At 41.5% G+C, this 12,972-nt stretch overlaps 1 protein-coding gene across 2 annotated transcripts in view; it reads left to right on the top strand.

Annotated features, from left to right (window-relative positions):
* SCUBE1 (signal peptide, CUB domain and EGF like domain containing 1) overlaps nucleotides 1-12,972 on the top strand; it is a 345,627-nt gene that overhangs the window by 303,135 nt on the left and 29,520 nt on the right. For both annotated transcript variants that reach the window (XM_040345826.1, XM_040345825.1), the window contains 5 exons: nucleotides 1,472-1,594; nucleotides 6,767-6,886; nucleotides 8,653-8,745; nucleotides 10,074-10,190; nucleotides 10,767-10,904. In XM_040345826.1, the coding sequence (XP_040201760.1) occupies nucleotides 1,472-1,594; nucleotides 6,767-6,886; nucleotides 8,653-8,745; nucleotides 10,074-10,190; nucleotides 10,767-10,904 (591 nt within the window). The remainder of the gene's footprint in view (nucleotides 1-1,471; nucleotides 1,595-6,766; nucleotides 6,887-8,652; nucleotides 8,746-10,073; nucleotides 10,191-10,766; nucleotides 10,905-12,972) is intronic.

Below are 12,972 nucleotides of genomic sequence, written 5' to 3'. Positions count from 1 at the left end.
CTACGAGTGACGCGATGGATGCGACCGTCGGAAGCCTCTCGGAAGACTGTCAATCAAGAAGGAACGCCCGCTCCCGAAGACCATACCCGGAAGCGACGGAAGAAGATGCAGCTCGAAAACGGGTAAGTACTGCACCTATTTTAATACAAATAGCCGATTCCCCTAGACCGAACGAGCAGGAATCTAGGGGAAGAAAAAAAAATTTTTTAGAAATGGGTGAACTCCCGCTTTAAATGCATTTTTTGCTGTGAAAATGACAATGGTCCCAAAAATGAGTCAAAATTGTCCGAAGTGTCCGCCATAATGTCGCAGTCACGAAAAAAATCGCTGATCGCCGCCATTAGTAGTAAAAAAAATAAAAAAAAATAAAACTATCCCCTATTTTGTAAACGCTATAAATTTTGCGCAAACCAATCGATAAACGCTTATTACGATTTATTTTTTTTACCAAAAATAGGTAGAAGAATACGTATCGGCCTAAACTGAGGGAAAAAATATGTTTTTTTATATATGTTTTTGGGGATATTTATTATAGCAAAAAGTAAAAAATATTGAATTTTTTTCAAAATTGTCGCTCTATTTTTGTTTATAGCGCAAAAAATAAAAACCGCAGAGGTGATCAAATACCACCAAAAGAAAGCTCTATTTGTAGGAAAAAAAGGATGTCAATTTTGTTTGGGAGCCACGTCGCACGACCGCGCAATTTTCTGTTAAAGCGACGCAGTGCCGAATCGCAAAACCTGGCCTGGGCATTTAGCTGCCTAAAGGTCCGGGGCTTAAGTATTCAAAAAGTCAAAACTCTTTTTTTTTTTCTGCATCCATTTGAGGAACATAGCTTTACCCCTTTTATTGTATTGTTATTTACCTCAGATCCACGTAGCAAATGGTTTTGGCCACCGGTAGAGGTCATCACTAATATGCACTTTGTTTTTTGTGCCTAGTGTGATACTCCTGGATGTGGAGCTATAACCCTGTTCTCAAAATTCTCTTTCAGGCTATGTCCTTCAGTAAAGAATTATGAAATTGTTAAATCCCTGTCAGGTTTTTCTTGCTGTCTGGGGAGTATCGCCCACAGTATTTATAAACTGCCCAATATCTCCAGTAAAAAAAGTAATGGAAAATCTAGAAACACTAAATAACGTAGGGGGAGGTATTTTGTAGTTCACAGTGGTGAACTGGCCAGGGCTGAGAACTGTTTTAAGATTTCAGTGCAGCACATGCAAGAGCACAGTAAGTTTTCAGATTACTGGATTTCTCTTAGGGTCAACAGGTATTTTTTTGAAATTATCAAACAAAATGCTTAATGGTTTATTTAACTAATTAAATTATAGAAAATAAGAAATTAATTTCTAGGGTTTCAACCATATTTAAGTGGAATGGAATTGAATTGCCTCAATAGTTTGAAAATGCACTTGTTTACCTTTTAAAGATTATTATATTATTTACTTAACACCACATTCCCTTTTCATAGACATTGATGAATGCAGCATTAACAATGGAAGCTGTGACTCTGGCTGTGTTAACACTCTGGGAAGCTACGACTGCATCTGTCCTTTTGGGAAGAGATTGCACTGGAACAAGAGAGACTGTATTGGTGAGACAGTTTTGTTTTTTCTTCTTGTATTTATAGTAATGATGATTTTACTAAAATAACAATTGTCTTATTCCACCTTCGTAATAACAAGAGTAACTAAGAAAGCAATTGCTTGAAGGCTTTGTGGGGCCAACTTTGACCCTGTTTAATTTTTCCCCCGTTTGCACCTTGCGTCCATGAAAGATTTGTCGTCTTAGTCTTAACTATGGGTTATATGCAGCTACCCTTAGGGTTTCAGGCACTGGCAAAAAAAAAAAAAAAGCTGCAGGGACGTCTGCTATGTATACCTTGCCACTCTTGGCTAGCTTCAGTTTTTTGCTATTGCCTGTAATCAATGGACCTCCTTTATGTCCGTTTTCTCAAGATTCTGTCCAGTTCCTAGCTACACCATAACTGCTGTGGCTCATCAGTTTTCTGGATTGGTTGGCTCCTTGCCAAGTCTTCGGAGACCATTACTGGACCCTGCCTGGAAGAAGATATGGGGCTAGCCTGTAAAGTTGCTTCAGGTACTGGATCCTACGTGGGCACTCACCTTGGCATGTAGTGTTTTTATGGCTTCACTGCCTAAGGATAAAGTAGACTGGGAGATTCTTAAATATACAATTGTTACCCTTATTGATGTAGTACCCTCATGTTTAGAATTAGAGCAGTCTAATTCTGTTTCACCTTAAGGTCTCCAGCAAGTTCCCTTAAAACTGCCCAAACCTGCTAAGACCTTCGCAGTCCATCAGTCCATTCTGTCTTGGAGACCATCTTGTACAGTGGTTGGCCTCACTCTTAAAAATGATTTGCGCATCCTATGTGTTTTGCTCAGCAATATCCTATTTAGAAGGATTTTCTGCAGAAATTGACAGTCCCTGTGGCTGACCTAGCCATTTCCTGCCTTAACAAGACTTAGTCTCTGTGGAGGATAATCGTGTGTTCAAAGACATGGTGAACCAGAGCTTAGAGGCCCTTTTTAAGGCCTTGTTTTCATAGGTGGGCCCCTCCATGCAACCTGTGGTTATCTCCATAGCCACTATGGCTGTCTGGAACTAAGCACATGCTCTGAAATCCTAGCTCCTACCATTCACCACCACATGGAGTTTTTATTTGTGGTCTTACATTTCTTTGCACATGCGTTATGTCAAATCTCCAGGATGAACCTCTGCTTTGTCCATACACTGCATCCAAAAAGTATTCACTTTTTCCACATTTTGCTATGTTACAGCCTTATTCCAAAATGGATTAAATCCTTTTTTTCCCTTAAAATTCTACAAACAATACCCCATAATGACTATGTGAAAGAAGTTTGAAATATTTGCAAATTTATTAAAAAGAAAAAACAAAAAAAAATCACATGTACATAAGTATTCAGTCTTTGCCATGACACTCAAAATTGAGTTCAGGTGCATCCTTTTTCCACTGATCATCCTTGAGATGTTTCTACAACTTGATTGGAGTCCTCCTGTGGTAAATTCAATTGATTGGACAAGGTTCGGAAAGTCACACACCTATCTATATAAGGTCCCACAGTTAACAGCGCATATCAGAGCACAAACCAAGCCATCAAGTCCAAGGAATTGTCTGTATACTTCCGAGACAGAATTTTATCGAGGCGCAGATCTGGGGAAGGGTACAGAAAAATGTCTGCAGCATTGAAGGTCCTAATGAGCACAGTGGCCTTCATTATCCATAAATGGAGGAAGTTTGGAACCACCAGGACTCTTCCTATAGCGGGCCTTAGTCAAAGATGTGACCAAGAACAAGATGGTCACTCTTGACAGAGCTCCAGTGTTTTTATGTGGAGAGAGGAGAACCTTCCAGAAGAAAACACATCTCTGCAGCACTCCACCAACCAAGCCTGTATGGTAGCGTGGCCAGACGGAAGCCACTCCTCAGTAAAAGGAATATGATAGCCTGCATGTAGTTTGCCAAAAGGCACCCAAACGATTCTCAGACCATGAGAAACAAAATACTTTGGTCAGATGAAACAAAGATTGAACTCTTTAGCCTGAATGGCAAGCGTAATTTCTGGAGTAAACCAGTTACTGCTCATCACCTGGCCAATACCATCCCTACAATGAAGCATGGTGGCAGCAGTATCAAGCTGTGGGGATGTTTTTCAGCGGCAAGAACTGGGAGACTAGTCAGGTTTGAGGGAAAGATGAATGCAGCAATGTACAGGGACATCCTTTTTAAAAACCTGTTCCAGAGCGCTCTGGACCTCAGATTGGGACAAAGGTCCATCTTCCAACAGAACCATCCCTTAGCACACAGCCAAGATAATAAAGGAGTGGCTATGAGACAACTCTGTGAATGTCCTTAAGCGGTCCAGCCAGATCCCAGACCTGAACCCGATTGAACATCTCTAAGGAGATCTGAAAATGGCTGTGCACTGATGCTCCCAATCCAACCTGATGGAGCTTGAGAGGTGCTGCAAAGAAGAATGAAAGAAACTGCCCAAAAATAGGTGTGCCAAGCTTGTAGCATCATACTCAAAAAGACTTGAGGCTGTAATTGGTGCCAAAGGTGCTTCAACAAAGTATTGAGAAAAGGCTGTGAATACTTATGTACATGTGATTTAAAAAAAAATATTTTTAATAAATTTGCAAAGATTTCAAATAAACTTCTTTCACGTTGTCATTGTGGGGTATTGTTTGTAGAATTTTGTGAAAAAGAATGAATTTAATCTATTTTTGAATAAGCCTGTAACATAACAAAATGTGGATAAAGTGAAGCGCTGTGAATACTTTCCGGATGCACTGTATGTGAAGTGTGCTTTGGCTCAGGTCCATTCTGCAGTCTCCTTATCTCTTGTTCAGTACACATGTACCTGCCCTCTGCTATTTAGGGCGTAGATGGAGTGGAAACTGTCAGCGTGTGTTGTGAATTATTGCAGCTGGAGAAGAGCACTGTCATTCACAAGAACACAAGCTGACAACCACACACATCAGCTACTACACTAGTCTAAGACAATTGTATGAGCTCTTGTGTGCTGTTGTCCGCTTATGTTTTTGTGAATGAAAGCCCTTCGTTCCATCGATCATTTGCAACACAGGTTGACTGTTTCCATTCTCTCTGTGCCTGAATAGCAGACGGCGAGTCTAGACTCTGTGTACTGAACAGGAGAGATAAGGAGACCGCATAGCAGAGCGATGTTCTGTCTGGCAGCTCATAAAAAAGGGAGACAGAGGCTATGCGGTCTCTGCGTGCACCACCTGTCACGCCCCATATCCTCCTGAGCTGTCACTCAGAAATCTGCCTCTGTTGATCAGTGTTGTTGGGTAGCTAGGTGGGTAGGCGGGAATGGCTATCCCATAGCACAGCTCAGCAATTCCTGCCTGAATACTGCAACAAATCCTATATGTACAGGCTCCCCTGGGGGGTTTAAAGTTTAAAAGTAGTCTTTACAAACTTTTTTTAATGGGCTCCTGCAGGTTTCTTGCTATAAGCACACTGGATGGATTTGTTGCCAGGTCCATGGACCCTAAAGCTTTCACAGTGGATGCTCTGGTGACTCATTGGGATCAGTTCAACTTGGTTATGATCAGATTGCTTCTGTGTTCTTCCTGAAGGTTCCTGCAGGGAGCTTGCTTCTTCTCATTTCACCATTGCTAGGTAAATTGGACAACTCATTATTCAAGCCAGTGTTCCTGTCAAGGAGCACGCTACCATATCTACCATTTTGGATTTTGGAAGCATCTGTTTCTTTTGCAAAGTTGCCACCTGGCCTTCTGTTCACACATTTGTTTAAGGAGAAGTATGGCCAAAGCTCCTTTGGCCATACTTCTCTTGTAGGTCACATAAGTGTGCCAAGTTCTGCACTCATGTGACCTTGATTCAGCCGACAGTGGACTTAAGCCCACATCACAGAGACGGTCCAGGCTCTGCAGGGATCCCAACAATGTCGGGATCTGCCCAGATTCCTGACTGGCAGCTGGCTCAGCCTCTCACTGAATGTCTGAGCCAGCCGCTCCTGCCTCCTCTCCAGCATGGCGCTCCAGCATGCGCTAGAGGGACAGAACACAGAGTGGTGACTAACATTCACTGCTCTGTGCTCAGAGCAAACACGAGAACTCGGTGATCAGCGGCTTTGATCCCTCAGTTCTCTTGTACAGCTGGTGGGGGTCAGCTGCAGCATTGGATCTATGGATCTCTCTAGCTGCAGCCATCAAGTTGAGTGTAAATGTTTTTTTTTTTACATTCCCACACTTCTGTTTGAAGTTTTATCAGGTGGATTTTCAGGCCTCCTATGATGGCAGTTTCGGGTGTAAAGTGCTACAAGCTTCTCTGAGTTTTGTCAAACCTTTCTTGACCCATCGTTATGTGGGCCTGCTAGCATTTTTCGATGTGTTGCCCAACCCTCATTTTCCTTTAGATGTCCTATGGTGCAGAACCTCCCTTTTCAGGTAAAGATCTGCTTTAAAATCCTCCGTCTTGTACTGTACTGCAAGAAAAAGATTTTACTGGTACATCAAATAAAATTTTTCCAATTTTCCTGAAGTTCTTTTTTTTTTTTTTTTTTCTTCTTCTTCTTCTTCTTCTGTTGAATGCTTTTTTTACATACTTACATTCCAAAACCTGTTGCCAAGATTTTCACATATACCGAATGAGATCATTATGACTGTAAGGCTGGGGAGGGCACCCCTAATTTCACATAAGAGTAAAATTACACCATAGGTCCCAAATTGTATGGACTTTTAGGGGACAGATCCTATTCCATTATATAACTGTCATAAATACTGTAGTAACCTGATTTCCACTTGGCTAAAATAGAGAAGGATGGCTTTGCCAGCCGTTAACAAAATTTCAAATTTCAACTTTCACATAAATTCTAGTATATGGCCAGTATTCTTCATCTAGTATACTAATAAACATTAAGTGTTCAGGGAAAAGGGAATTTCAGTAAGGTGGTTAGCATAATAATACTTTGCTGCGTAGAAGTCCAATATAATCTAAATGTTGCTTAAAGGGAATGTAAAGAAGTTCTAAATTTAAAGCGCTCTCTTCATAATGCTTAGGACTAAAAACAAAACCCTTTTAACTTAAATTATGACATGTATATGACTTGTCTTACCTTTCAGATAACTTTGATATAAGGATTATTTTCACTTCACAATCCTTTGCCAGTGACAGAGCGTCTTGTTTTTCAGCTTTGATGTGTTTAATTGTATTTTATTTTTTTCCTAGAGACAACAAAATGTGTTCCCAGCTACAAGCCTGCCCCAAGGGCCCAGCTGGTTTGCAGTAAATTAGGGGGGACTGATAACTGCTACTTATCCTGCCCATCCAACACCCTCTTCCTACCAGGTTTGTATATTGTTTTAGCTCACAAGCCCCATGTGTCCTTTGACCTTGGACCTCCACTGTATTTATTCGGTACATATTTGACTAGGACACACCCCAGCTTGGACACTGCAGTAGCAACAACTCATTGATGGGTCGTCATCTTTGTTTAAGAGAACCTGTCATTTTGCAGTGAAGTGTCAATGTGACACATTCTGTTTGACCACTTTTCTATCAAAACCATATTTCAGCAATGAGAGATATCAGAGAGATGCATATAAACGCACGGGAGACAATTTCACCTTTGTAGTTCTCCTACATTTTTCACAGTACAAGGCTGCTTCCTTAGGAGCTCACAATATCGAGAAGTGGAGAAATGGCTAATCCCAGTCACAGATCCTGCCAGAGCCACCCAATCTCTCACTGCAGGAAGTATGGGAGCAAACAAGCCAAATAGCAGGCAACTAAAAGCAATAACATTTAATTGGTGCATAGGAGACAAACCCTCAGCAATGAGTACAGTCCATGTTTGGAGAAATGATCATGCTTCCTCCATATTCAGTTTGTACATCCAACCTCCAGCTTTGTTTTACAGTACCTTACAATGAAATGTTCCTATCACTTCTGCACACTCTTAGATCAATTTTGTCTATAACCAACTAACTTACCAGCATGACACACAGGGGTTGATTTACTAGAGACAAATAGACTGTGCACTTTGCAAAGTGCAGTTGAACTCTGGAAGAACAGTTGCTCCAGAGCTTAGTAAATGAGCAGAAGCTCTGCTGACTTCCATCATCCAATCATGTGCAAGCAAAAATGCATTTCTTTTTATTTCCTTGCATGTGATTGGGATTCTTTGCAAAGTGAAGCTTTACATCATTTACTAAGCTTTGGAGCAACTGCAATTTGCACAATCTATTGCCTTTAGTAAATGAATCCCATAATTCCATTCATTTCTGGAAAGTGCTTGTTATTCATTAGTCACCAAGGGCCAGATCCACAAAAGGGATACGACGGCGTATCTACTGATACGCCGTCGTATCGCTGTTTCTATCTTTGGAACTGATCCACAGAATCAGTTTCCAATAGATAGGCAGAAGATCCGACATGTGTAAGGGACTTACACTGTCGGATCTTAGGATGCAGTACCGCATCCGCCGCTGGGGGCATTTCGAGTCGAAATGCCGCTTCGGGTATGCAAATTAGCACTTACGGAGATCCACAAAGCTTTTCAGCTTAGTTTTTTCTCCGTAAGTATTAGTTTGCAATCGTAAAATTAGGGCTGCTTTTACAAGGCCTAAACTGTTTAGGCCTTGTAAAAGTAGACCCTTCTATCCCGCGTCGCCGTCTTTTTTTTTTTATTATTTATTTTTTTTCCCACCGCAACTCGTATTTTTTTTTTTACTCCCATCGCGATTCTCAAAACCCGGCGCAACGTAAAACCGCGCAAAGCACGGCGGGAAAATGACGTCGTGAGCATGCGCAGTACGGCCGGCGCGGGAGCGCGCCTAATTTACATGGGACTCGCCCCATTTGAATAGGAACGCCTTGCGCAGGCCGGATTTAAGTTACACAGCCGGAAATTTCTAGGTAAGTGCTTTGTGGATCGGGCACTTAGGTAGAAATTTTCCGGCAGTGTAACTTAAATGGGAATATTTAAGTTATGGCGGCTGGCTGTGGATCTGGTCCCAAGTCCTTATGTCCCGAAGAATGACATAAGATTTAATAACCATCATGTGTGTGATTATTTAACAGTATATCTAATGTATTATTATTTATTTATGTAGAGTCGGAGAATAGCTACACATTGACCTGTGGTGTACCAGTGCAGCCAAACAAGTCGGTCCAGAAACGCAATGCTACAATACTAACCTGCACAGGTAAGGCTCTCTGAAATTGTAATGAATGATATTTCTGGTGTGCACGTTTGTTATTTTAAGTCAAATGCTTGTTGGTTTCCCTATTGGCTAGATTGATTCTCTTTGTTTGTCCTAGGGACCATTGTCATTGGACCATTGTCATTGTCATTGTCACAGCAAGTGATGGGAAATCCATAATTTAAAGCTAAACTCCAACCTTCCCTTCAGTCTTGCACAGCAGGTCAGATAGAGGCCATTCCATTCCTGACTGGGGGATCATCCGACACTTTCTTCCCCAGCCTGGCCTGCTCTTTTCAATTTTTGGATATCGGTTATTTCAATCTTGTAGGCTAGGATAACATGTTGATGTAACATAGGGTGCTCTGCATTCAAATGTAGCCTGCCTTGGCGTGCCCTCCACCTAAGCACTACTTATAAAGGTATCTAAAGTGCTGAGGGCTCTGAAGCAGGGTGCTGGGATGTTTTCAGGAGGGCTGTGTACAGTATCCTGTCGGTTTCATCCACAAACCGTGGCCTTACTTACAGTGCATACAAAGACCCTGAGATTCTAATATAATGTTTGTAATGAAAACTGGTTTTATTAAAAAATGTAATCAAAGGACAAGCAGCTGCTTTCCATTCCCCCCCCCCCCCCGACAGCAGTATGGGGAGAAGTTCCCCGTACTAGCTGTCAGTCTTTGAAATCAGCGCGGCTGTGTCATTCATTGACACAGCCTTGTGTGTGAATGGACTACATGCCAGGCTCAACATCCTTTGTGGCTGTCGGCTTGTAATTCTCAATGAACTACCACGGCGCAGTAGAGTCCTTCCTCCCTGTCGGTGTATATTCTAGCCCATATTGGATGTATGGGCACACAGATAAACTGACAGATCTGCAGGAGACCTGCATGGCACCAGTGATCTGCTGATCGCTGGTGCAATGCTTTACAGGCTCCAAAAATAAATGCACATTTTTTTCACCTGCAAAAACATTTGCATTTTTATAAAAAAAAATTGTGAACTTATCCTTTAACTTTTTGTGAAAGGGCAATGGAGGAACCAGGGAAGACGAAATATATAAGCACATTTAACTATCACAGTTATGACCAGAACAAGAGGTGAGGAAAATCTTCTAATGGGGGCACCTGTTCTAGTGACAACTGTCAGAGGGGGTTGCCACCTCAGGTACAGAAAGTAAAAGAAAATGTGCCTAATGGGAAAAAAAATAGATTGGTGGGTTTTAAGCAGAAAACAGTTAACACGTTTAATGGTTCTCTATAAAGTTACTTTATTCTTCAGCTTCATCTGTCTGTTGCTTAAAAGTTATTGATTATTTATTCTATATCCAGATTCTGTAGGTCCTCCAATCACCCAGAAGGCACGCTTTAAAATAAAAGATGCCAAATGCCACATGCGTCCACGGAGTAAAGATAAAATGAAAGAATCTACAAAGCAACCAATGACAGGTGAGTCATTACCTGCAGAAGTAATTGGGTGTGCTGGAAAACGCTGAAAAGCACTTAAAGCAATAAATTGTAATAGTTACTGTTATAGGCTTTATATTTAAGCCTATTAAACAAAATGTAATATATTGCAACTTAGATGTGGAGGCTGCATTCATTTTCTTTTTCAGACTTTTTTCTTATTTGTCTTCACCTGGTGATTCCAGCCAGCAAAACAAGGCATGTCTCTCTGTGACAACACTCACTCCTCCACTGCATCTGTTGAGAATCTATAAATGTCATCAGGGTTGGATTTAAAAAATGTCTTTGGTTTTTCATCTGCGGTATATTGGACAGGGGATGTCCTATTGACTTTTATGGAGAGAAAAGCAGTTCTGATCCAAAGTTCATGCACACATCTCCCTAATGATCTTTGGAATGTAGTTGGTTAATACAGACACTAAGGTTGTCTTTCCTCTTCTGCTGTTTTTTAGGCCTCTTAATTGATGTGGATTATATCATTGGCTAAAGAGCTGTGCCATTACATGCCAGCTTCTATGTTGTTCTCATCTTTAGGAATAATTTATTCTCTATGTACAGACAGCTGCCACGTTACATTTGTGAACCTCAAATGCGACTCATCGAAGAAAAAGAGACGCGGCCGTAAATCGCCTTCCAAGGAAGTGTCACATATCATAGCAGAGTTTGAACTGGAGGTGAAGAGGGAAGAGGGATCAGGTTCGTCATAACTTGTGTATTTGTTGCCTGCTTCTTTCCAGATTTCAAGGGAACATATTATAGTCTATTTCATTTAAAAATCGCTGTTATTGGACAGTAATTACTAAACACAGGACAGGGCCTTAAAAAGAGGAAAGTAGCTAATGGGCATTTGTTATCTGAATCTCCACTCTATGGATAGTTATAGTTATGCAGCCCTACCTCTGAGAGATAACTTAATTTTTTCTTTTTATACCTGTATTCTTTCCTTTTCAGAGCAGACGTGTCAAGCTGTATGACCTGACATAAGTTATATCTGTAAAGAAGACTTATGCCGGGTACACACGAGAGGATTTATCTGCGGAAACGGTCCTCCGGACCGTATCCGCTTATAAATCCTCTGGCGGATTTTGATCTCCTGGTTGTACTAACCAGGAGATCAAAATCCCCGCTGAATTCCGTCCGCGGTGACGTGTCGCGCCGTCGCCGCGATGATGACGCAGCGACGTGCGCGACGCTGTCATATAAGGATATCCACGCATGCGTCGAATCATTACAACGCATGCGAGGGAGGGAATCGGACGGATCGATCCGGTGAGTCTGTACAGACCACCGGATCGATCCGCTGGAGCCGATTCCAGCGGATAGATTTCTTAGCATGCTAAGAAATTTGTATCCGCTGGAAATCGGTCGGCCCGAAATATATCCGCGGATAAATATCCACTGGATCGTACACACCAGCGGATCTATCCGCTGAAACCGATCCGAGGATCAATTTCAGCGGATCGATCCTCTCGTGTGTACGGGGCCTTAGCGTCTTGTAACCAACAAAGTGCTTACACAGCTTTAGGCAGGGCCCCCCTGGAGCAGAGAAATGGGTGCTGATAAAAAAAAACAAGCGCAATCTCTTCTCTCCTGACGTGAGATAATAAGCAGGGGGGGGGGCCCTTTGGGCCCCTTGCAGGTGTAATGCCTGTACCCCCCTGATGGCGGCCCTAGCTGTCAGAATTATATAAAAACAAACTAAAGGCTTCCTTAATAGGGATAAGAAAAGTGATTTTGGCATAGTTGGACAGTGACTTAGTGGTTAGAACTTCTGGCTTGCAGCAATGGGATCCTTGCTTTGAATGGAGTTTGTATGTTCTCCATATGCTTGCATGGGTTTCCTTCAGGTACTTTGCTTTTCTACCACACTCTGGTAGGGTAATTGGCTCCTGTCTAATTCGACCCCATTATACATCTTCATCCAGGATAGAGGCCTTATATTGTAAGCTCCTTAAGGGCAGGGACTGTTGTAAATGTACAGGATATAGAGCGCTGTGTGTATTGCTGGAACTATAAAGATACAGTAAAACCTTGGATTGCGAGTATAATTCCTTTTCAGAAACATGCTTGTAATCCAAAGCACTTGTATATCAAAGCAAATTCTTAGGTCCTTCAGTTTATAGTCCATATAAAAAGATTATAGCAATGTGATAGGTTGTGTAACCATAAAATGTCCATCCACAAGTGGAAGCCTCCACAAGGGGATTAGAAGCAAAATCCAGCAGGAGCTACAGAGTATAAAAGAGAAGAGAGGCGCCTCTAAGTGTAGCAATATGTTGCTAAATGTTGTACCTTCATTAAATGTAACCATATTGCTACACTTAGAGGCTCCTCTCTTCTCTTTTATTCTCCGTTGTGACATGTCGCTACTCTTATATCAAGACATTGCTTGTATATAAAGTCAAGATTTATTAAAACATTTTGCTTGTCTTGCAAAACGCTCTTAAACCATGTTACTCTCAAACCAAGGTTTTACTGTACCTGCAAGAACTGAAAAGAAACCCTTACTTTTGGTAATTAAATTTGCTTGTTTTTGGGGGGAATGTGGGATTGTATTCAGAGTAATTTAGTTCCTTTCATTTAGTATTCTTTGTGTTTATTTTTTATTCTCTGTTTTGTGTATTTGATTGTTGTTTGGATGCCCTCCCTTAAATTATCTGTTGTAATTTTGATTTTCTGTGTGTTTTTTTGCAAAATAAAAACATACAATAAGGAGGCCAGTGATGGGTGATTGATTTTTTTTGGGGCTTAAAAACAGATCCAG

Source organism: Rana temporaria, chromosome 3 (genome assembly GCF_905171775.1).
Source record: "Rana temporaria chromosome 3, aRanTem1.1, whole genome shotgun sequence".
Taxonomy (NCBI): Eukaryota; Metazoa; Chordata; class Amphibia; order Anura; family Ranidae; genus Rana; species Rana temporaria.
Note: the sequence above shows the minus strand (reverse complement) of the source record. Positions and strands in the feature narration are given on the sequence as shown.